This window comes from Mobula birostris, chromosome 25, assembly GCF_030028105.1.
Source record: "Mobula birostris isolate sMobBir1 chromosome 25, sMobBir1.hap1, whole genome shotgun sequence".
NCBI lineage: Eukaryota > Metazoa > Chordata > Chondrichthyes > Myliobatiformes > Myliobatidae > Mobula > Mobula birostris.
The window spans coordinates 47,243,354-47,266,425 of NC_092394.1; the positions used below are offsets into that span (position 1 = coordinate 47,243,354).

The following is a 23,072-nucleotide window of genomic DNA, read 5'->3' on the forward strand; positions in this document are numbered from 1 at the left end:
TGCATCCACAGAATCGCCTGTCTGACCCCCTAACTATAGAGTCCCCTATCACTGCTGCCTTCCTCTTCCTTTCCCTACCCTTCTGAGCCGTAGGGTCAGACTCTGTGCCAGATGCGCAGCCACGGTTGCTTCCCCCAGGTAGGCCTTCCCCCCCAACAGTACTCAGGCAGGAGTACTTATTGCTAAGGGGTCAGCCACAGGGTTGCTCTCTAGCCTCTGACTCCTGCCCTTCCCTCTCCTGACTGATAACCACTTATCTGTAACCCCAGGCCCCAGTGTGACTACCTGCCTATAGCTCCTCTCTATCACCTCCTCACCTTCCCTGACCAGACGAAGGCCATCAAGCTGCATCTCTAGTTCCCTAACACGGTCCCTAAGGAGCTGCAGCTTGACACACCGGGTGCAGATGTGGCCGTCTGGGAGGCTGGAAGTCTCCCGGACCTCCCCCATCTGACACCGAGCACAGAAAACCGGTGTCACACACATACTTCTTGTCTGTATTCTACTCAGGCAATTTACCTCACCTCAAACTGTTATTGCCTAAGCCCCGTTGAGACAAAGCCTTCCTTCTCCGTCGCCTGCTCCTCTGATGCCCGCTCTACAAGGCTGTCTCCTTTTAAACTCTTTTCACTGTTCTCACTGGCTGGAGGAGAAGTGGGGCTCCTAACTAGACAGGGTAGGAGAAATGAGATCAGTACACCAGCAGGGGAAAGGGAAAGTTGTACATGATCCAGTGGGAGAAAATGGGATTTCCAGTAAGCAAGTGTGAGATCCAGAATAAAATATGGAATAAATATGTTTACCACTGAACATAAGAATGCAAGAAAATAGGAGCAAGAAGTAGGTCACTCACCCCCTCAAGCCTTCTCTGCCATTCAGCTTCATTGTGACAGATCTACCCTAGGTTTTATCTCATCTCCTATACAAATACCTCGATTATCTCGATTATTTCTAAATTGACCTATCCCCAACTGAAAGTGAGGACTGGAATCTGTCCGACAAACTTTTATTTGTTCTCCAAAAGCCCATTTATGGGGATTCAATTCCATCTGCCATTCTTTGCCCACTTTACCAACTCATCAGCCTGATGTGGTGGCCTATGAAGCTGCTGTAAGGTGAGGGAGGAGGGTTTAAGGGGATCTGAAGGGGACATTTATCACCCTGTTGTAGTATCTGGAATGAACTGCCAAAGGCTGGAACTCGAATAACATTTGAGAGACATTTTGCCAGTTACTTGAACAGATAGGATTAGAGGGATATGGCATTCATGTAGCTTCATTATTTTCTTTTGCACTTCTATATTTCGTAATTTGTAGTATCGTTTATGCCGTGTCCTGTCACTAAACAACAAGTTTCACAGCATATGTCAGTGATTATAGACCATAAACTGAAATACCTCTCCCACACGGCTGACCCTTCCCGTCACTATGTATGGCTGTTGTGTCTGCTTACTGGGAAAGTGTCTTTGAGGGCTGATATTCTCCTGGGGTTGATGTATAGCAGAGTGGATATCATTCCTCTTAGTGCATTGTGTGCCTTGTGAAATAGTTCACATTTTACTGCATAGTTCTGGGTGAACCATACACATATACTTTTCAGGTACTTCACAATAACCTCACAATTGCTTGTAAAAACTCCTGTGGACATTATTTCCCACTTAGCACACCAAAAACATCTGAAGCCCAATTTTTAGGTAACTGCTTTCGGATCATTCAGAGTATTGAAGGTCAGAAAGGGAATGATGAAGATTAACTCCAGATTGTACCTTCGGGATGGTGTATCCCATGACTGTGGTATCTCTGTACGTTTCATGTGGCAGTGAGATTGGTACAATATTTCCTAAGCGTTGTGTTTCATGGATAACCGCGTTCGTGAATGGCATTTCCTCCCGGTCTTCCAATCTTGGCCTTCTACCCTTCCCAATCACTCTGTCAATCTCCTCGTGAACCCGAGCTGCAGGAACCAAACAAGAACAGATTTCAAGCTTTGACTGAAAGGAGGAACTCATGTTTTATTCATATGTTTCATCCACTCAAAAATCCTAACGTGTCTTATTACGAAAGGAAACTTTGACAATGTGGTCACTGTTGAATGTTAGGAGGTACAGCAACCAATCCAATAATAGCAAAGTCCTAGAAATACCAGGCAGATAGTGCTTAACAAAGGGGTTTCATTAACTTAGAGATTCAAATCCTGTTGCTAATATTTGGATCTTTAGCCTGAAAATTAATAGTTTTACTTATAACATTCTTCAGCCTCTCCCGATACTGTTACACTCGTTCTCCACACCTTCCATTCACACCAATGCACAGCTGGTGAAGGGCCTGGCAGAGACATTGTTATACTTACACTGCACATCTGGATGTAACACCATGAAGAGCAAGCCCCAGCTTAGGGTGGTGGACGTGGTCTCTGTACCTGCAGCAAAGAGGCCTAGTAATGACGTAATCATCTTGTTCTCCAGGAAACTTGTGTTCGCTGTGTTCCTCATCTGAAATGCAGTCAGGGAAAGTAGTGTTAATGTATAGAACTGAAGGATTATTTTGTAGGAATAGTGCTGAAGTCAGGCAGCCTGCTTTAAAGAGTATAACATTCCAGTGAGGTGTAAATGAACATTCAGTTCTGGTCAGGAATTTCTCGGAAAGGAAGGCCAGAGCTACAAGGAGAGATTGGATAGGCTTCCTAGATAACAGGATGCTGAGGGGTGATATTATAGAGGTTTATCAGGGTCATTGATAAGGTGGATAGTCACAGTGTTTCCCCGAGACTTAGGAGCATAGAACTAGGGAACATTGGTTTATGATGAGAGGCAAAAGATTTCCAAGAGATTTTCCACACAAGGGATAGTGAGAATATGGAACACGCTGCCAGAGGAAATGGTAGAGGTGGGAGCAATTATAACATTATTTGGCGAGGTACAGGGAAGGAAAGGAATAAGGGCATTGGGATTAGCAGAGTTGGGGATCTTGATTAAAATGGGTGAGTTGAGCATAGATGCAGCCTCCCTAATGTAGGACTCTGTGAAATGTGTGAAAGTCCTGGAGAGCTAACAAGAAGGATTTCTTGTGGGTTTTCAGCCACAAAGTTCAGACAAGTGAGAACCTGAGGGAAGTTGATGTGGTCTTGCTACCTAAACCTGTACTGAGTGTGAGATGCTGCAGTAACATTTCCTACGAAGAACCCAACAACGTGAGAAAGGTGGGAAATACAAGGATACAAATCACTGCCTCTCGGATGCTTCAGTAATCACCACCTACCTTCTCCTGTTGTGTTAAGAAAGCATCAATAAAGTTCCTGGTATAATTTGGATCCCATGATTCCTTATGACTTTTGATTATTTCCTGCCAAAATTGAGCCATTTTGCAGTGATTTTGAAATATTTTGTTTTGCGGTCCTGGGAGGTAATACAGGAAGGGGAACACATTCACCAACTGCAACAGAAACAGAGTTAAATACATCCTCTTCAGTTCTCCAACTTTTCTTAAAATAAAGAACGGAAATTTCAATGTTGACAAAAATACAGAATCAAGGCAGGGTCAGATGGGTTGGATTGGTGAAGCCAGATCCAATAATTCACCTGAGTATTTGAAAAACCCGATGGCTTAGCCGCTAGCTGATTCCCACAGCCCCTTTACATTCACTAGGCCCCAGTTCCCACAACCCCTCTGATACATTGGGTCCCAGTTCCGACCGCACCTCTGATACGTAGGGGCCCCAGGTTTTACCACCCCATGATACTTTGGGGCCCCAGGTCTCACTGCCCTGCTCACCCCGATGCACTGGTGCCCTGGTTCTACACTTTATTCCACACACGGAAGCTCCAAAATCCCCCGGGACTGTTAAAATCGCTGGAGCCCAGATTCATTTTCTTCCTTAAAACCCAAATCACAGGAGAGTGCAGTTGCTGGAGTACGGACTGAAGAACAAACTGCTGAAGGAGCTCAGCACGTCATGCAGCATCTGTGGAGGCAAATGGACGGTTGAAGCTTCCAGTCGAGACCTTCAGCTAAATTCAGCAAACGCTATTGGATAGTTTGTCTCCCGAGGTGGAGACAGAGGGAAAAAGAAAAGGTAGAGAGGTGAGGGAAATAGTTCCAGTTAATTTGAGGGCAGGCTGGAAGTTGGTGGAAAGTTGAAGTTAACAAGTACTGCATAGGTACAGGAAAACAAGCTGATGCAGTTGTCAATGTAGCAGAGAAAGAGTTGGGTTGGAGGTGCTTCGTGAAGTGTCTTGACTGGAAATATCAGTTACCATTTTCCCTCCACAGATGCCGCCCAGCCCACTGGGTTCGATTAACAGCTTCTTGTTCCCTTGAAACTCTTCTGAGTCTCTTCCTCAGTCCTGAAGAAGAGTCTTGGTCCAAAACTTTGACTGTTTATTCACATCCATACGTGCTGCCTGACGGGCTGAGCGCCTTCAGCTTTTAGTGCGTGTTGCTTGACTGAATCCACTTCCTGCATTTCCTTTAATCTTCACTGGACAAGTTATGGTGCCACATTGATTTTTCACAATTCCCAACGACAGGGAAAACCAATTAATCTGGCACCAAAGTCCCAGTGTCAGAGATGAAGGGAACTTTCTGAAAGAACACCATCTGACCTCTTGTGCTTGTGTGGCAATATTTGTTGTATCTAGCTCAGGACAGTACAAACTGTGACCATTTGTCCAAAGGGTGAGTAGAAGTGGTGAACAGCAGGTGGAAAGTAAACTGTAAGTTTTTAATCTTCACAGCACTGTGGACATTAAACTGAAATCTTCCATAATAATTGTGTCAATCAGCACAATACAGACAGCCTGGGAGAAGGCTCATTGAGACAGCTGAATACAATCTTACTACAACAGTCCGGTGCTTCCCCTGGAGGGAGTATCCAGCTTTGAGTGACTGTTGGTACATTTAAATAAAAAAGGGCTATTATTCAGTATACATGGAAAATGTCATACTGCCTGTCCAAGTGACCGGAGCCCAACATGGACAAACACAAAGAACAATCCGGAAATGGGATGGGGTGGGTGGGTCCCATCAGCAAATCCAACTTCCGGAGAAGGTCAGAGTAGATAAGGCACCAACACCTCCAGTATGTGGAGAAAATGAAGTCTCAGTTGACAGACAGAAACAACTGCAATGTTGGGAGAGGGAGCTCTCACGTGTGTGTGGTTTCATATTGAGACCCTCCACCTGGACTGAAAGTTTGAAGAGAAAAGGCTGGTAAAAGATGAAAGGATGGGGTGGAGCAAGAGTGGGCAAATGTTATGTGGATTTAGGTGAGGGATGTGGGATTGGGGTGGTGGACACAGATGGAGGAATAGAGAGTGGACGTAACCCCCTTCATACTGTTTCTTTCCCTTCCTCCAGCCAGTCCAACTACCCACATCTCGGGTCCACTCATCTCCTCCATCACTTCACTCTCCCATCAGATTCAATCATCTGTCACCTCCACTTATCACCTCCCAGCCTCTGTGGCTATTCCTACTCTTCCCTCCTCCATCTGCCTATCACCTCACCATACCTCGATCTTTTCAGTCATGAGATTGATCAGAAATTTCCCACAACTGACAACCATCTTCACAAAGAAACTAACCCTGAGGCTTTACCAACTGACATCCATTTCATTGCAAACTATCAAAAGATTAACTACAATCATCATATCTATTAATTAATCGCAACAACAGCAACTATCACATGTCAGTGGCAGCAGTACTTTCTTTATCTGGGGCAGAATCATTTCCTGGTTTTGTCCCGCACCTCACTATCTGGATGAGATTATACCTGGACTGCTTTCACTGGAGCATCAGAGGCTGTGAGGAGAACTGACTGAAGTTTATAAAATTATGAGCAGATAAGACAGTGAGTTTGTTTTCCCAGGGTAAAACTGTTGAAGGGCAGGTATCCAAGGTGAGAGGGGGAAATGTTTAAAGGAGATGTGCAGGATATGTTTAGTTTACAATGAGTGGTGGGGGCCTGGAATGTACTGTTGGAGGGGGGTGGTGGTGGAAGTAGACATGAGAGAACTATTGACGCTTTTTGAATGAGGCCTTCGTTGGTCAGAGTTGAACATGGATTTTGTGTCCCAGCTCTCTAACAACAGTCTCGATACACAAGGCAACTCAGTACAATACGATTAACAAGCTGCTACTCGTGCAGCAGACTCCCCCTCTCCACGCAGCTGGACAATCCAAAGGAATGGAAGAGACCGATAACAGTTTGTCACTGGCAGCAACACAGGAGCTGCTAGTCAACGTTGACCTCAACGTAAGACTGCATGAGGGACTCCAGCAGGGGAATTTTCCTCAGGGTTTGCTCCCAAAGCCTTTCCCATAAGTGCATATAGTTGCAAGGCCACAGGGGTTTGAGGTCAGAGTTTTCTTTCTCCTTGATGAGCTGCAAACCACAGTTGACAAGCTCCATCCGCCTGAAGTGATTGGTTTTAAGGCATCACTAGTTTGCATTGGCCCCTTCTCCTGACTGTAGAAATTATTCTGTCAGGCTTAGTAACTAAACCACAAGTAAAGACCAGGAGCTGGAATTGGTTGTCAGAGGCTATCTGAGATGTGCCACTGGGAGCATTTAATAGGTAGTGGAGTTCATCCCCATTATCCCTCCCCACAACTCCGGCTATGACAATATCAAGGAACCTCTGAGGAAAGCTTCTAGATAGGCACAGGAATTTGCAGAGAATAGAATGATATAGATCTGAAGAGATTTGTCATCATGCATGGCAAAAACATCATGGCCAAAGGATCTGTTCCTTTGCCATACTGTTCTCAGTGTTCTATGTGTGCCAAACAACCTGTTCTCCTCTTTCGATGGGTGCCAGTTTGGAAGATAGCCCGCCTGCTTGTAGTGCAGGGATCTTTTAAAAGCTGAACCTGAGGGAAGATCACGCCAGAATAATTTGTGTTAGCACTATCTTTCCCACCCCAACACCTTCAGGACACAGTAATGCATTTCTTCATTCCCCTCAGCCGTGATCAGCACAAGTACAAGGACTGAGAGCCTCTTTACTCAGATACCCAATCCTAACCCTGTTGTCTTTCCTTTAAGGAATTCCTTCCTGACATCTGCTCTATTTTCCCACTTGCTAATATTTCACAAGATGTATGTCCTTAAAATTTTGAAAACTCAAAGTAAAATCTGCAGATGCTAGACATCGGAATTAAAAACAGAAAATGCTGGAAACTTTCAGCAGGCCGGGGTACCTACAGAAAAGTAGACTTTGTGCTGGAGCTTCGAATTGCGAAAGACAGAAAACAAGTTAGTTAAAAATTGCAGATTGCAGGAATGATGTGTGTACAGGTGGATCAATCAGGCAAAAGGAACAAGGTGAACTTGTGAACTAATGATTTTATTGACTGTCAACGAAGCCAACTGATTACTGAGGATGGAGAGAGACATAGGGAGGAACATGTGCAAGTAGGAAATATCCAGTGAATCAGACAGTGTTAGTGGTGTCAGAGAGAGAAAAATCATAAGTTTAGTCCTTCATTCTGAACAACCTGTCTGTGGCCTCCAACACTGATACATCAGCTTAAGGAAAATCACCTCAACTTCTACCCAGACCTGTTCCTACCTTCTGGACCCAACATCAAAGACAACAGTTTCAGATAACTTGTTTCTTCTGATGGGCTCAGCTGCAGGTTGTCCACCTGCATTAATGACTCAGTTCTTCTCTCTCCACTACTACAGACTGATGGAAACTTGCGGCTGACTAATACGGCAGTAGCTCACAATGTCCACAAGTGTTCGTGCATTATTGAATGAACAGTCTTCCTTACCTGTCCCCAAAATCCACCTTCCAACACAAAGCTTTCTTCAAGCATGTGCAAAAGTTGGAGGAACTTCTTATCACTGTAATCAAAGCGTTCACCGAAGACAATGGAGCAGATGATATTCGAGGTCGCGTAAGTTAAATGGAAATATGGATCAAAAGGGAGACCTGAATAAATGATAAGAAATTAGTTCTTTCAACCTCCTTCAATTTTTGCCATCTCTGCCACTTTCTCCTGCGCCATAACTAACTGGGAACTGTTCTTCTACCCAATCTCCAGAGACTTCTACCATTTTCTTTATTGCAACACCAGCTGCACCTTCCACTGCCTCAGTTCAATATTCACTTGGGCTACAGGAGAATCAAGAGTTAAGGGGATGCCTTATGAGTGAAAGCCAAAATTCAAATCACCTATAAGGGAGGAATACTTCAGTTCTTTCTCTCTGTGTCCATTCACCCAGGTCACTTCCAGCTCTGACCCTCTGGAAACCTTTGATCCAGTGTTTGGTCACAATGCCTAATGTACCTCTGTTGACTAATTTGGTGTTTTTGATCTGGGTACTCTCCTATCAAGCAGTTTGGAGCTACTTCACTTTGTTGGAAGGGCAACATCAATAGAAATGGTTGCGAGTTGCTTCGGAACTCCAAAGGAAGCAGCTGACAGATCTTCATTCCTCTACAGGAGGCCTGTTACACCTTAAAGGGAAGATTAGACATTAACATATCCTCCATCCTGGGTGCTAGCTCTGGCTCCAAAGCCCCTCTTTCCCTTGGCATAAAGACTAGGGAACTGGAGATGATATGAGCTGAAATGGTCAATCCCTTTGAAATGCCCATGCAGAGGAGGATGGAGAGGGCAGCATTCCCTCTTCTCTCCCCTCCCATTGGGCGGTAGATCTAAAAGCCTGAAAGTGCATACCTCCAGACTCCAGGACAGCTCCTATCTCACTATTGTGTGTCTATTGAATGGGCCTCTCATATAATCAGATGATTTCTTCATCTCACAGTCTATCCTGTTCTAGACCTCATAATCTATCTTATCGCCTACCTGCACTGTACGCTGTAAGAGTAACACTGCATTCTGTATTGTTGTATTTTCCCTTGTGCTACCTCGGTGTGCTGATATCATGAAATGGTCTGTATGAATGGATGGCAAGCAAATCAAAGTATTAGACTGCATCTTAGTACATCCCATAGAGTACTACAGCCTCCAAACAGGCCATTCAGCCCATCTAACCCATAGAAACTTACCTTCTGCAAAGTCCACCTACTCGCATCAGAACACTGCCCTCCATAGCCCTCTCATCAGTATATCTGTGCAAATGTCTCTTAATGTTGCAATTTAAACCTCATCTTTCACTTCTGCTGGCAGCTCATTTCACACTCACACCATCATCTGAGTGTGACAGTAATAAACATTTACCCGAACTACAGTTGCTCACCCCTGCCCTGCTGTCCTTCCGTGACACACTGGCTTTACCAAGGTGCCAGACCACCAACCATAGCACAAGACCGAAGAACAGCAGTTGTTCCTCGAGATCACCCACCTTGTTCACTTTCAAAACCTTGAATTAAAAATTCAGCCTCTTCCACAATTTGCAATTTGAGGGTCTTCTTTCTGAGCCCAAAGTTCTTCAGGGTCAAGATTGAAAACTTCTTTTGCTGATTCCACCAGTCTCCGAACTTTGCAAACACGATACCTGGATGGGTATAGCAGGAATGTCATTTCATTCATCTTCATTTTCATCCAGTCCTTCAACAAGGATCTAAATGAGCACTTGAAATAGCAAAATATAGAAGGCTACAGACTAATTACTGGGAAATCTGTTAGTATTGATGGTCACCATGGAGATGGTGGGCTGAGGTTATAAGAAAGGGCGGAGCTACCATGGTGCTTAACGGCAACTCCTTCGAGCTCATCTGCAGAAACAGCTTTATTTCAACCTTTGATGTCTCTCGCTTTTTCTTTTTCAGGGTGGATGGGGTTCTGTCGGAGACCCTGACCTGGAGTTATCCTCAGAATTTGGTTCTTTGCGCTGGTGAGACACTTTACCGGCTGCCTTTTGAAATCCCAAGGATGCGGCCTAGGAGACAAGTGCACCTTCAAGATTTCAAGGGTTCATGGCCCTGTGGATGATCTGAGTCTATGTCAGTGCCACTGACTGAAGCATCATGGGAGAAAACGGAATATTGGGAACAGCTGATCAGCAGATTAGGGGCTCGACAAATTGCATGCTCTCATTAAATCTATCATTAAAGTAGAAATAACAAGGCATCTGGGGAGAAATGGATCCTTCAGGCAGACACAGCATGGATTCAGCAAAGGCAGGTCCTGCTTGACAAACTTACTGGAGTTCTTTGAGGATATAACGAGTGCACTGGATAGAGGGGAACAGGTGGACATTATTTACTTGGATTGTCAGAAGGCATTCATGAAACTGCCACATAAAAGACTTATCCATAAGATAAGGATGCATAGAGTTGGGGCTGATGCATTAGCATGGATAGAGGATTGGTTAACTAATACAGGGCAGAGAGTTGGGCTCCATGGGTGTTACTCTGGTTGGCAATCAGTGGTGAGAGGTGTGCCGCAGGGGTCAGTGCTGGGTCCACAACTTCTCGCGATGTACATTAACAATCTGGAAGAGGGGACCAAACGTTATGTTACTGAATTGAGTGGAAAAGCAAACTGTGCGGAAGATACAGAGAGTGTGCAGAGAGATGTAGATAGGTTAAGTGAATGGGCAAGGGTCTGGCAGATGGAGTACAATGTTAGTAAATGCGAAGTTATCCGCTTTGGAAGGGAGAATGAAAGAGCAGATTATTATTTAAGTGGTAAAAAATTGCAGCATGCTGCTGTGTAGAGGGACTTGGGAACGCTTGTGCATGAATCACAAAAGGTTGGTTTGCAGGTGCCGCAGGCTCTCAGGAAGGCAAATGGAATCTTATGGAAACATATAAAATTATGAAAGGGATAGATAAGATAGAGCCAGGAAATTTGTTTCCCCTGGTAGGTGAGACTAGAACTAGGGGACATAGCCTCAAGATTCGGGGTGTAAATTTAGAACGGAGTTGAGGAGGAACTATTTTTCCCAGAGAGTGGTGAATCTGTGGAATTCTCTGCCAGGTGAGGCAGTGGAGGCTGCCTCAGAAAATATATTTAAGGCCAGGTTGGATAGATTATTGCATAGTAGGGGATTTAAGGGTTATGGGGAAAAGGCAGGTAGGTGGAGATGTGTCCTTGGCCAGATCAGCCATGATCTTATTGAATGATGGAGCAGGCTCAATGGGCCAGATGGCCGACTCCTGCTCCTATTTCTTCTGTCCTTATGTCCTTATGTTCCCTCTCTCTCTGTCGAGCGAGAGACAGAGAGAGAGAGAGAGATAGAAAGAGAGTTTGCTGCCGATTCTTGAGTCAGAGAATTCAGAGAAAATCTGACGTGGTAGACTTTATCACCACAAATCAGCGGGTTGATTTGTTACGTCTGACCTTTCACTCAGTGACACCTCTCCGACTCTTTTTAGACAGAGAGAGAGTGCCTGTGACATGAGAATGGTTAGTTTATGCTGAACGACAGATCATGGTCTTTATTGGGAGTTTTGCCATTGCTTGATTGGTGGGTAGAGGGTGCTGATGCTTGTTTTTGCTGAAGTAGGTGAGGGTGGGGAGAAATGTTGCTTTGCTGCTACTTGTGTGTGGGAGGGGGGAGTAAGGGGGTTCTTTGGGGTTCTAGCAGTTTTACTGTCACATTCTTTGGGGAACTCCTCTGCTTTTGTAGATGTCTGTGAAGAACAAGAATTTCATGATGTATATTGTATACATTTCGCTGATATTAAATGGAACTATTGAACTATTGAAGGGCTTTTTTCTCTGTTCATTGGCTTCTAGGACTGGTTCATTTTAATTTACAATTAGATATTACCCAGATCCTAAAGAATCAGGATGATATTTTGAGCTGTCTGGGTCTGCGTGCAAAAGTGGGTCATCCAAAACTTTCCTACCCACCATAATCTGTTGTAATATCATCACCAGAAAATAAAGTACACACAGGCAGCACTTGTTCAAGTTTCCCCCAGCTCTCACCCCCTCTGGGCCACAGTATTTGGTGTATCCTGGGAGACTGGAGCCAGTGTGTCCAGGGGAAATTCAGCCAAAAATACAGGGACCACAGTACACGCATCGGTACAGAACTCACTGTTTCTGGTGACCAGTGTGTCTGGGGAGAAAGGGGGACAATATTCCGTGACCCATTGGCGTTTGAATAATTTTTCATCATCCTAAAGACACAGTCGCTGAGCCCCTCGAGGGTCACTGGCTGCATTTCCCTGGGCACAGTGACATGCCCCCAAAATGGTGGTGAGGTTTTGGGCGCAGTACTCATTCACAGAGACATCCAAAGTTCAACAGATCCCGATCCCTCCCACCTGGTGCCCAGGATAGTCTTTGCACCCAGCTTCACACTCACCTTCCCCATGCTGCTCAAAGAACTTCTCATAAATTGGAAGGCTGGGTCGGTCCACAAAGTCTTCCGATTTCTTCACCAGAGCCTCTTTCAGGGTCTTGTAGCCACTCAGCACCACCAGGTTTGTCCACCCAAACTCTAAGCTCACCACATCGCCGTACTTCTTCCACAGCTGAAAGAGAAAGCACCAGGACGTTACCGTAACTCTCAGAGACCGAACACAGAAAAGAACAGAGACTGCACCATTGCTGAGTTCTCAGTCAGACCCAGCAACTATTTACTCTGCTCCACTGCTGCTGTTAGCTCTCCGGCCCCATTGCCACTGAACTCAACCGGCTGGATTCCTTGGGTCATTGTTTCCCCACTCACTATTCATCCCTAGATGGGCCAGTACCAAATCCTGCCACAAATGCTGTGCTTCAAAGGCAAATTTATTGTCATGTAAAAATAATATACAGGTGCATTGAAAGACCAGCTGCAGCAGCACCAGGGGCACACAGCTTTTGAGAAACGTTCTCAATGCCGATACGATGCCAGAGAACCACAACGACATTCGGTGCATGCTAGATATGGCGATCAGCCCCGAAGGTTTCTCAATTCACTGGATGGACTGAACTACCGGTTCAGAATAGGCAAAAGGAGGAGGTGTGTGTTTTATCATACGCTCTCATCGGTGCTCCGATGTGCTGATTTTGTCAAACTCATGCTCCCCCTCAGACTTTAAAAGCTAATGATCAAACACCATCCATTCCATTTATCCAGGGAGTTCATCCGTGATCCTCGCTGGAGTTTAGGTCCCACCAGAGGCGTACTATAACCAAGTGTTTGAGATACTGCACGATGCCATCTACAAACAAGAAGCAGTCTGTCCCAACACATTTCAAATCATAGATATAGACTTCTATTTGTTTGAAGAAATCCCTGCCCTATTACTATCAGTGTATAAACTGTATCACCAGAGGTCCCAATGCTCTGGACCCCTGTTACACTAAGATAAGGAATGCCTACCATTCCATACCCAGACCACATTCAGAAAAATCTGGTCACTTGGCTGTCCTTCTCCAACCTGCATACAGGCAGAAGCTAAAGAATAAAGTTCTAGAAATTAGAGCAACAAAGAGGTGGTTGCACGAGGCAGAGGAGCAACTACTAGATTGTTTTGAGTCGGTCGACTGGGCTGTGTTCAAGGATTCATCTATGGATCTGAACGAACACACTATGGTTGTTATGAACATTATTAAAACAGCTGTAGATAAGTTTGCCGAACAAAATTATTCACAGTCTTCCCCAACCGGAAGGCTTGGATGAACGGTGAGTTCCACAATCCACTGAGGGTCAGATCAGAGGCATTTTAGTCTGGTGACCAAGGAAGTTACAAGAGGTCAAGGTATGATCTCTGGAAAGCCATCTCAAAGTTCAAAATAAAATTTGTTATCAGAGTGCATACATGTCACCACATCCAACCCCGAGATTCTTTTTCTAGTCATAGTCATAGTCATAGTCATAGTCATACTTTAATAATCCCGGGGGAAATTGTTTTTTGTTACAGTTGCTCCATAAATAATATAGTAATAGAACCATAAATAGTTAAATAGTAATATGTAAATTATGCCAGTAAATTAAGAAATAAGTCCAGGACCAGCCTATTGGCTCAGGCTGTCTGACCCTCCAAGGGAGGAGTTGTATAGTTTGATGGCCACAGGCAGGAATGACTTCCTATGACGCTCTGTGTTGCATCTCGGTGGAATGAGTCTCTGGCTGAATGTACTCCTGTGCCCACCCAGTACATTATGTAGTGGATGGGAGACATTGACCAAGATGGCATGCAACTTAGACAGCATCCTCTTTTCAGACACCACCGTGAAAGAGTCCAGTTCCATCCCCACAACATCACTGGCCTTACGAATGAGTTTGTTGATTCTGTTGGTGTCTGCCACCCTCAGCCTGCTGCCCCAGCACACAACAGCAAACATGATCGCACTGGCCACCACAGACTCGTAGAACATCCTCAGCATCGTCTGGCAGATGTTAAAGGACCTTAGTCTCCTCAGGAAATAGCGACAGCTCTGGCCCTTCTTGAAGACAGCCTCAGTGTTCTTTGACCAGTCCAGTTTGTTGTCAATATGTATCCCCAGGTATTTGTAATCCTCCACCATGTCCACACTGACCCCCTGGATGAAAACAGGGGTCATCGGTACCTTAGCTCTCCTCAGGTCTACCACCAGCTCCTTAGTCTTTTTCACATTAAGCTGCAGATAATTCTGCTCACACCATGTGACAAAGTTTCCTTCCGTAGCCCTGTACTCAGCCTCATCTCCCTTGCTGATGCATCCAACTATGGCAGAGTCATCCAAAAACTTCTGAAGATGACAAGACTCTGTGCAGTAGTTGAAGTCTGAGGTGTAAATGGTGAAGAGAAAGGGAGACAAGACAGTCCCCTGTGGAGCCCCAGTGCTGCTGATCACTCTGTCGGACACACAGTGTTGCAAGCACACGTACTGTGGTCTGCCAGTCAGGTAATCAAGAATCCATGATACCAGGGAAGCATCCACCTGCATCGCTGTCAGCTTCTCCCCCAGCAGAGAAGGGCAGATGGTGTTGAATGCACTAGGGGAGTCAGAAAACATAACCCTCACTGTGCTCGCTGGCTTGTCCAAATTGGCATTGACACGGTTCAGTAGGAAGACGATGGCATCCTCAACTCCTAGTCGGGGCTGGTAGGCGAACTGGAGGGGATCTAAGTGTGGCCTGACCATAGACCGGAGCAGCTCCAGAACAAGTCTCTTCAGGGTCTTCATGATGTGGGAGGTCAATGCCACCGGTCTGTAGTCATTGAGGCCGCTGGGGCGCGGCGCCTTCGGCACAGGGACGAGGCAGGACGTCTTCCACAATACAGGAACCCTCCCGAGCCTCAGGTTCAGGTTGAATACATGGCAAAGTACTCCACATAGCTGAGGGGCACAGGCTTTGAGCACCCTGGTACTGACACCATCTGGTCCTGCAGCCTTGCTTGGGTTGAGATGTTTCAGCTGTCTTCTCACCTGTAGCGCTGTGAAGCCCACCGTGGTGGTTTCGTGTGGGTAAGTGGTATGGTCATGAGAGCAGGGTAGGGGGACTGTGAGGAGGGGTAGGAGGGGAGAGTGGAATATGTGTTGGTTGGGGACCGACAACAGATGGCTCATGTGTGGGATGGACAGGGGCCACACTGTCAAATCTGTTAAAAAACAGGTTCAGTTCATTGGCCCTGTCCACACTGCCTTTCTGCAGGCATGCTTAGTGGCAAACTTAAATCAGCAAAGGATGCTCCACAGTTGTGGCAGGCATTGAATGCTCTCAATGCTGATAAAGTAAAATCAAGTGACATAGGTGACGATAGGACTTCACTTACAGATGAGTTCAATGTCCTTTAAGCTTACTTTGACCATTAAAACATGAAGGAACCATCACAAACTTCCACAACCTTCGATGATCCTAAGATTTCAGTCTCTGAGGCCAACACACGAGCATTCTTCAGGAGGATGAAACCCCAAAAAGCACCCAGCCCAGGCAGAGTAACTAGCCAAGTACTAAAGACCTGTGCTGATCAATTGGCTGGAGTGTTCACTCAGATCTTTAACCTCGCGCTTTGGCAGTCAGAGGTACCAACCTGCTTCAAGCAAGCTTCACCTACACTGGTGCCTAAGAAGAACGTGGTAACCTGCCTCTATGATTATTGTCCAGTAGCACTTATATCCGCTGTGATGAAGTGCTTTGAGATTTTGGCGATGAAATATACCTACTCCTGACTGAGAAGTGATTTGGATCCACTCCAATTTGCCTACCAAAATATCAAATCCACAGTAGATACTATCTCGTTGTTTCTTCACTCAACCCTGGAACATTTGGACAGCTAAGATACATACACCAGGATATATACACAAGAAAGTCTGCAGATGCTGAAAATCCAAAACAACACACACAAAATGCTGGAGGAACTCAGCAGGTCAGGCAGCATGTATGGAAATAAATAGATAGTTGGCGTTTCAGGCCAAGACCCTTCTTCAGGAATGAGAAGAAAGGGGGAAGATGCCTGAATAAAAAGGTGTGGGAGGTGGGAAAGAGGCTAGCTGGAAGGTGATAGGTGAAACTATGAAGCCAAATGGGTGAGAAAGGTCAAGGGCTGGAGAAGAAGGAATCTAATAGAAGAGGAGAAAAGATTATAGGAAAAAGGAAAGGAGGATGGTACCAAGGGGTAAGTATTAGGCAGGTGAGAGGAAGTGAAGGGTCAGAGTTGGGAATGGAGATGGGCGTTGTGATGGTGAAGGAGAAAACCATTTTCATGCCAACAGGTTAGAGGCCACCCAAATGGAATGTAGGTCTTGCTCCTTCACCCTGTCCCAAGATGAAGCCATGGACTGACACGTTGGAATGGGAATGGGAATCAGAATTAAAATGTTTGGCACCCAGGATATTGTGGCGGATATTGTGGAGATGCTTGACGAAGCAGTTCCCCAATTTACGACAGGTCTCACCGATGTAGAAGAGGCTGCATCAGGAGAACTGGACACAATAGGCAACTCCAGCAGATTCTCAGGTGAAGTGTTCCTCACCTGGAAGCACTGTCTGGGGGCCTGAATGGAGGTGAGGAAGGAGGTGTACGGACAAGTGTTGCACTTAGGTCATTTGCAGGGATAGATGTCAAGACGAAGATTAGTCGGGAGGGATGAATGGACAAGGGGATCATGGAGACAACAATCCCTGCAGGAAGGGGAGGGGGAGGTAAAGCTATGTTAAGTGGTCTCATCCCTTTGAAGATGGCAGAAGTTGCAAAGCATAATGTGCTGGATGCAGAGGATGATGGGGTAGGAGGTAGAGAACAAGAGGAACTCTATTACTGTTAAGGCTGTGGCAGGATGGGGTGAGTGTGGGTGTATGCAAAAGGGAGGAGATGCACGTAAAGGGCAGCATCAATAGTGGAGGAATGCAAAGTCTGCTCTTTGAAGAAGGAGGACACTTCTGATGTCTTGGAATGGAAAGCTGGGCCCTGGGAATAGATGTGGCTGAGGTGAAGAAACTGAGAGAAGGGACTAGCGCTTTTACAGGAGATTGTATTGGAAGAGATAGAGTAGAGATAACTGTGGGAATTAGCAGGTTTGTAGAAGATGTCAGTTGACTAAGAGATCAAAAAAAGGGAGGGAGGTGTCAGAGATAGACGAAGTGAATTTAACTGTTGAAAGTGTTCTGAATGGTTACATTGTGGTCTAGTACAGCAATTTGAATAAGCTGGAACAATGAAGCTGCAGATAGTAGTGGACTTTAACCTTATAGGAAAGTAAAGATGTTCCAGAAACATAGGAGACATGCACAGGGCATGTAGAAATGCAAGCCAGAATCTTGCTTCATTTTCAATGGATATAGTTCTGTATTAAGGCATTGTTTTAATATTGATTTCATCAAAGGACTACTCTTCCTTATCTGAAGCAGAGAAACCAGTTGGCTGCACCTGGAGTACTGCGTGTAGTTCTGGTCTCCTTACCTGAGGAAGGATATATTGGCTTTGGAGGCGGTGCGGAGGAGTTTCACCAGGTTGATTCCAGAGATGAGGGGTTTAGACTATGAGAGATTGAGTACCTGGGACTGTACTCACAGGAATTCTGAAGAATGAGACGAGATCTTACAGAAACATATAAAATTATGAAAGGGATAGATAAAATAGAGGCAGGAAAGTTGTTTCCACTGATAGGTGAGACGAGAACTAGGGGATATAGCCTCAAGATTCAGGGGAGTAGATTTAGGATGGAGATGAGAAGGAATTCCTTTTCCCAGAGGGTGGTGAATCTGTGGAATTCTCTGTCCAATGAAGCAGTGGGGGCTACCTCAGTAAGTATATTTAAGGCAAGGTTGGATAGGTTTTTGCATAGTAGGGGAACTAAAGGTTATGGGCAAAAGGTAGGTAGGTGGAGATGAGTCCATGGCCAGATCAGCCATGATCTTATTGAATGATGGAGCACTTTCAACAGGCCAGATGGCCTACTCCTGCTCCTGTTTCTTATGTTCATATGTTATTATGTATGGTTGTCACAAAGAAGAAAGAAATACAGAAATGCAAACTGAAAGAGGGCAATGAAACAATTAAACAAACATAGAAATTCAATTATGCAGGGAGAACAATAACATCTGACGGGAGGGCTGGTGTTGAAATTAGAAGGAGGAATGGGATTGCTAAAAGCATGTTCCGAGTGTTTCAGCAGGATATTAAAGAATAACATCATTTCTATGGGTATGAAACTCAGTGTAGTGGTGTTACATTCATTCCACATGAACATGTGGAAGCAGACTTTGGACAACATCAAAACAAAATGAGGACGTCTCAAAGGTACAGAGATATGTTTTTTGAGAAGAATGTTGAAAATGTCATGGAAGGTCGGAGTAACAAATGAGGAAGTGTTGCAAAAAGCTGGAATAAGAAGAGAGCTGATGTCCTCAATTAGGAAATGGCAGACAGAATTTCTGGGACATGTGCTGAGGAAAGAGAACCTCGAACGTGTTGAAGTGACGGAAAACATTGAGGGAAGAAAAAGCCGCAGTTGACAGCAACGACATTCATGAGTCACATCAAGGGATGGGCAGGCAAAAGTTTTGAAGAGCTTATTAGAACTTCTCAGATTAAAAAAAAACAGATGGAAGACCGTGATCGCCCATGTCATGTCACATGCTGATGGTGATGATGTAGGATCTAAAGACAAACCTGGTTAAACAGGGTTGCGTAGGATTGATCTGAACAACAGTAATTTGATCCCATTTAAATGAATAAAAGGAAGTTTGGGCAAGTTCTCTAATTGCCAGAATGGTATTCACATGCAATTTACCCTCTGTACAATTATTTAAACTGCGTTAACAACTGTGGGTTTGGAAATTCTAGATCAAGATCTCCGTAGCGCACAATGGACCTTTTTAAGATCGATTGTCACCAGAGAGCAGCTGTGCATCTCCATTCCCTGAGTATATTCAAGGCAGAGGTTACAGATTGTCCGATGTTAAAGGAATGAAGTGTAAGACAGTGCTGCTGAGGTAAAAGATCAACTATGACATAATGAATGATGCAGCAGGTACGAGGCGCCAAACGGCCGACTTTGCTTTTAATTGACTAATTCGTATAATCTGAGAGGAAGCAACGTGAAGCCTACGGTCCAAAGCCCGGGTTACTTTAATGCCTGGGCGTTGATTTTTTTCTCCATTACCCTCAGCAATCAGAACGCCTAGGAACATTTAGAAATATTTATAAGTGATGAAAATAGTGCTGGTTTTATGGTTAAAGTTTAATTGTCAATCACACACGAATACCGCCAAACGAAACAGCGTTACTCCGATGCCAAGGTGCAACACACAGAACCAACAGTCACACGCAACACAAAGCACACACAGCACATATAAAATAGCAAGCACGTAAATCAGTAAAATGCAGTCACATCAAAATATAGTCCAAGAACCAGAGTATATGAATGTTTCAGAAATCTGTAGTCAAACACAATACGGCTTGTCTTCAACCGAACAAACTCTGGGGGTGGGCGGGGGAGAGGACCGACTCAAGCAACACACACAAATTGCTGGTGAACGCAGCAGGCCAGGCAGCATCTCTAGGAAGAGGTACAGTCGACGTTTCGGCCCGAGACCCTTCGTCAGGACTAACTGAAAGAAGAGATAGTAAGAGATTTGAAAGTGGGAGGGGTATGGGGAGATCCGAAATGATAGGAGAAGACAGGAGGGGGAGGGATGAGGCTAACAGCTGGAAAGTTGGTTGGCAAAAGGTATACAAGGCTGGAGAAGGGAGAGGATCATGGGACAGGAAGCCCAGGGAGAAAGAAAGGGGGAGGGGAGCTCCAGAGGAAGATGGAGAGCAGGCAAGGAGTTATTGTGAGAGGGACAGAGAGAGAAAAAGGGGGGGAATAATGAATATATAAGGGATGGGGTAAGAAGAGGAAGAGGGGCATTAACGGAAGTTAGAAAAGTCAATGTTCATGCCATCAGGTTGGAGGCTACCCAGACGGAATAGGTGTTGTTTCTCCAACCTGAGTGTGACTTCATCTTGACAGTAGAGGAGGCCGTGGATAGACATATCAGAATGGGAATGGGACTTGGAATTAAAATGTGTGGCCATTGGGAGCTCCTGCTTTCTCCGGCGGACAGAGCGTAGGTGTTCAGCGAAACGTCTCCCAGTCTGCGTCGGGTCTCGCCAATATATAGAAGGCCGCACCGGGAGCACCGGACGCAGTATATCACCCCAGCCGACTCACAGGTGAAGTGTCGCCTCACCTGGAAGGACTGTCTGGGGCCCTGAATGGTGGTAAGGGAGGAAGTGTAAGGGCATGTGCAGCAATTGTTCCGCTTACAAGGACAAGTGCCAGGAGGGAAGTGGGAAGGGATGGGGGTGGGTACAAATGGGCAAGGGAGTCGCATAGGGAGCGATCCCTGCGGAAAGCGGGGGGGGGGGTGGGAGGTGGAGGGAAAGATGTGCTTAGTGGTGCGATCCCGTTGGAGGTGGCGCAAGTTACGGGGAATTATATGTTGGACCCGGAGGCTGATGGGGTGGTAGGTGAAGACAAGGAGAACCCTATCCCTAGTGGGGTGGCGGGAGGATGGGGTGAGAGCAGATGTGCGTGAAATGGGAGAGATGCGTTTGCGAGCAGAGTTGATGGTGGAGGAAGGGAAGCCCCTTTCTTTAAAAAAGGAATACATCTCCTTCTTCCTGGAATGAAAAGCCTCATCCTGAGAGCAGATGCGGCGGAGACTTAGGAATTGCGAGAAAGGGATGGCATCAAGCTTGACTCAAGTTTGGATGCCGCGCCACGGCGGCTCCGACGCCGCTCTCCAAACCAGGATTTGGAGACCCGACAGGTTGCCTGGTAGTGACGGAGACAGCCAGGAAGGGTTAATAATTAGGATTAAGATTGTAAAGCTGGCTATGTATCCCATCACCTGGACAGACGGATAGCTTCACAACATTTACGGAATGTAGAATAAGGAAAAGGTGTAATGTGCAACAAATATGCAAAGTGGGAAGAAAGCAACCCAGATAACAATCAGAATGGAAAAAACAGAAAGAGAATTGATTAACTGATTCAGAGATAACCACCGGAGACAGATTCTGACGAGAAATCAATGTTTTTAATCGAATTCGCTGCCTGACGAGCTAAATATTTCCAACGCTCCAGTTTTGCTTTCAGGTATCCAGTACCCGCATCTTTTTAGGAGTAGGCACACACAAAATGCTGGAGGAACTCAGCAGGTCAGGCAGCATCAATGGAAATGAATAAACACTAGCGTTTCGGGCCGAACCCCGTCCTCAGGACTGTAACCAATTGTGCGTTGATGCATATTACAGTATTTGGATTTTCTAAATAAATAAACATACCATAGCCTTTCCTTTGAAACATTGTGCGGCGTATTTATATTGTAACTTGAAACACTGACAAACTAACAATAAACAATAGATGTCGGAAGCTCTTTGTGAATAAACCGCTGGCCAGTTTCTAGTGCTGACTGCGAACTTGGACTCAGTCTTACAAATTCAAATGTAAATCCGGAAACAGACTAGAGATGGACCATTCTGATGAACTAACGAGGATGAAGACGTATCATTCATCTTGATGCCAAATGAATCTGGTCAATGTTTATAAACAATGGATTTGTAAAAAAGATAGACGAGGTAAAGTTTATAAAACCTGAAAGATTTTCTTTGTTGTATTGTAATTCACTGTACCCTTCAATTAATAAATAGCAACACAATTATGTGACTTTCATTGTAAATATTCATATTGTGCCTATTACAAAAACACACACGCACACATTTAAATTGCCGCACAGCTTTCAGGTTCCTTGGTGTATGGCTGGGAACGTGCTCCCCCAGAGACACCTGGTCGTTCCCTCACTGGGTTTCCAATAAACTTTCCCAACGATTCTCTCTGCTCAGGTGCCCGGGGACTCGCTCTCCTTCTCGAGTGACACCGGCTGCCAGCAGCCCTCCGCATTGCTCGTCCCCTCAGAGGATCCGCCCCCCTATCAGCTCCATCATATGGGGGGGGGTCACACCCGGGGATAACAACCGGGACATCTCAGTTCTCAACTCGACCACAACCTCCTCTACCTCTCCCCGGGGCAGGCTATCCGTGGTCACTTCACCGCAGGGGACCACTACCGAGGAGTCGAGGACTGTACCCTGCTGACGGAGACCTCCCGCGCCCCTGACGCATTCTTCTCCTCTCGCACCTCTCTGATCAAGTTCAACAAAAGAGGGAGGGGGCACGTCTTACGAAACAGTCGAATACCCCAAGCAATCAGGTCCTGGCACTGGGCGCCCTTTGCCATCTGGTCCACTCTTAACTGATCCACCTTAGCCTCCTGAATGGCCCCTCTGCGTCACAAGTAATTTAGCTGCCTCTCTAGCTGAAAAATGTAAGCAGAAAGCTTCTCCCCCTGCTCCAGCTGCATGATCTGTAACCCCGTCGTTCGCTCCATTGGAATTCCTGTACTGTAGTGCCAAATGCCTTTTCCAATGCCCCCATATAATCAACTGCTTCAGCTACGGGGTACCGGAACTTCACGACAGCCCGCCCACTCAAACTTTCAACCAATCGCTGTCGCATTACGTCATCAGAGCACTGCCAATCATCCAACAACAGCGAGGTCTTCCCCACGAGTCTCATACTCCTCCCCTTTAGGGGTGGGTGTTACTCCAGAGAACAGGCGGAGCCGAGCATAACTGGGACTTTGGACACGGGCATTTTTTCACTTATTCGCCAGGGAGGTAAGAGCGCATCCTAACTCAGAACTCTCACTCTTCCCTGGAGGACGGGGACTAATTAA

The 23,072-nt window shown here is 45.7% G+C and overlaps 1 protein-coding gene across 1 annotated transcript in view; it reads right to left on the bottom strand.

Moving 5' to 3' along the window:
- Positions 1–23,072, bottom strand: part of LOC140187778 (cytochrome P450 2J2-like) — a 30,415-nt gene that overhangs the window by 6,266 nt on the left and 1,077 nt on the right. Inside the window, exons 2-7 of the mRNA XM_072243492.1 lie at positions 12,234–12,402; positions 9,315–9,467; positions 7,775–7,935; positions 3,258–3,431; positions 2,350–2,491; positions 1,766–1,953 (exon numbers count right to left, since the gene is read on the bottom strand). Of these exons, the coding sequence (XP_072099593.1) occupies positions 1,766–1,953; positions 2,350–2,491; positions 3,258–3,431; positions 7,775–7,935; positions 9,315–9,467; positions 12,234–12,402 (987 nt within the window). The remainder of the gene's footprint in view (positions 1–1,765; positions 1,954–2,349; positions 2,492–3,257; positions 3,432–7,774; positions 7,936–9,314; positions 9,468–12,233; positions 12,403–23,072) is intronic.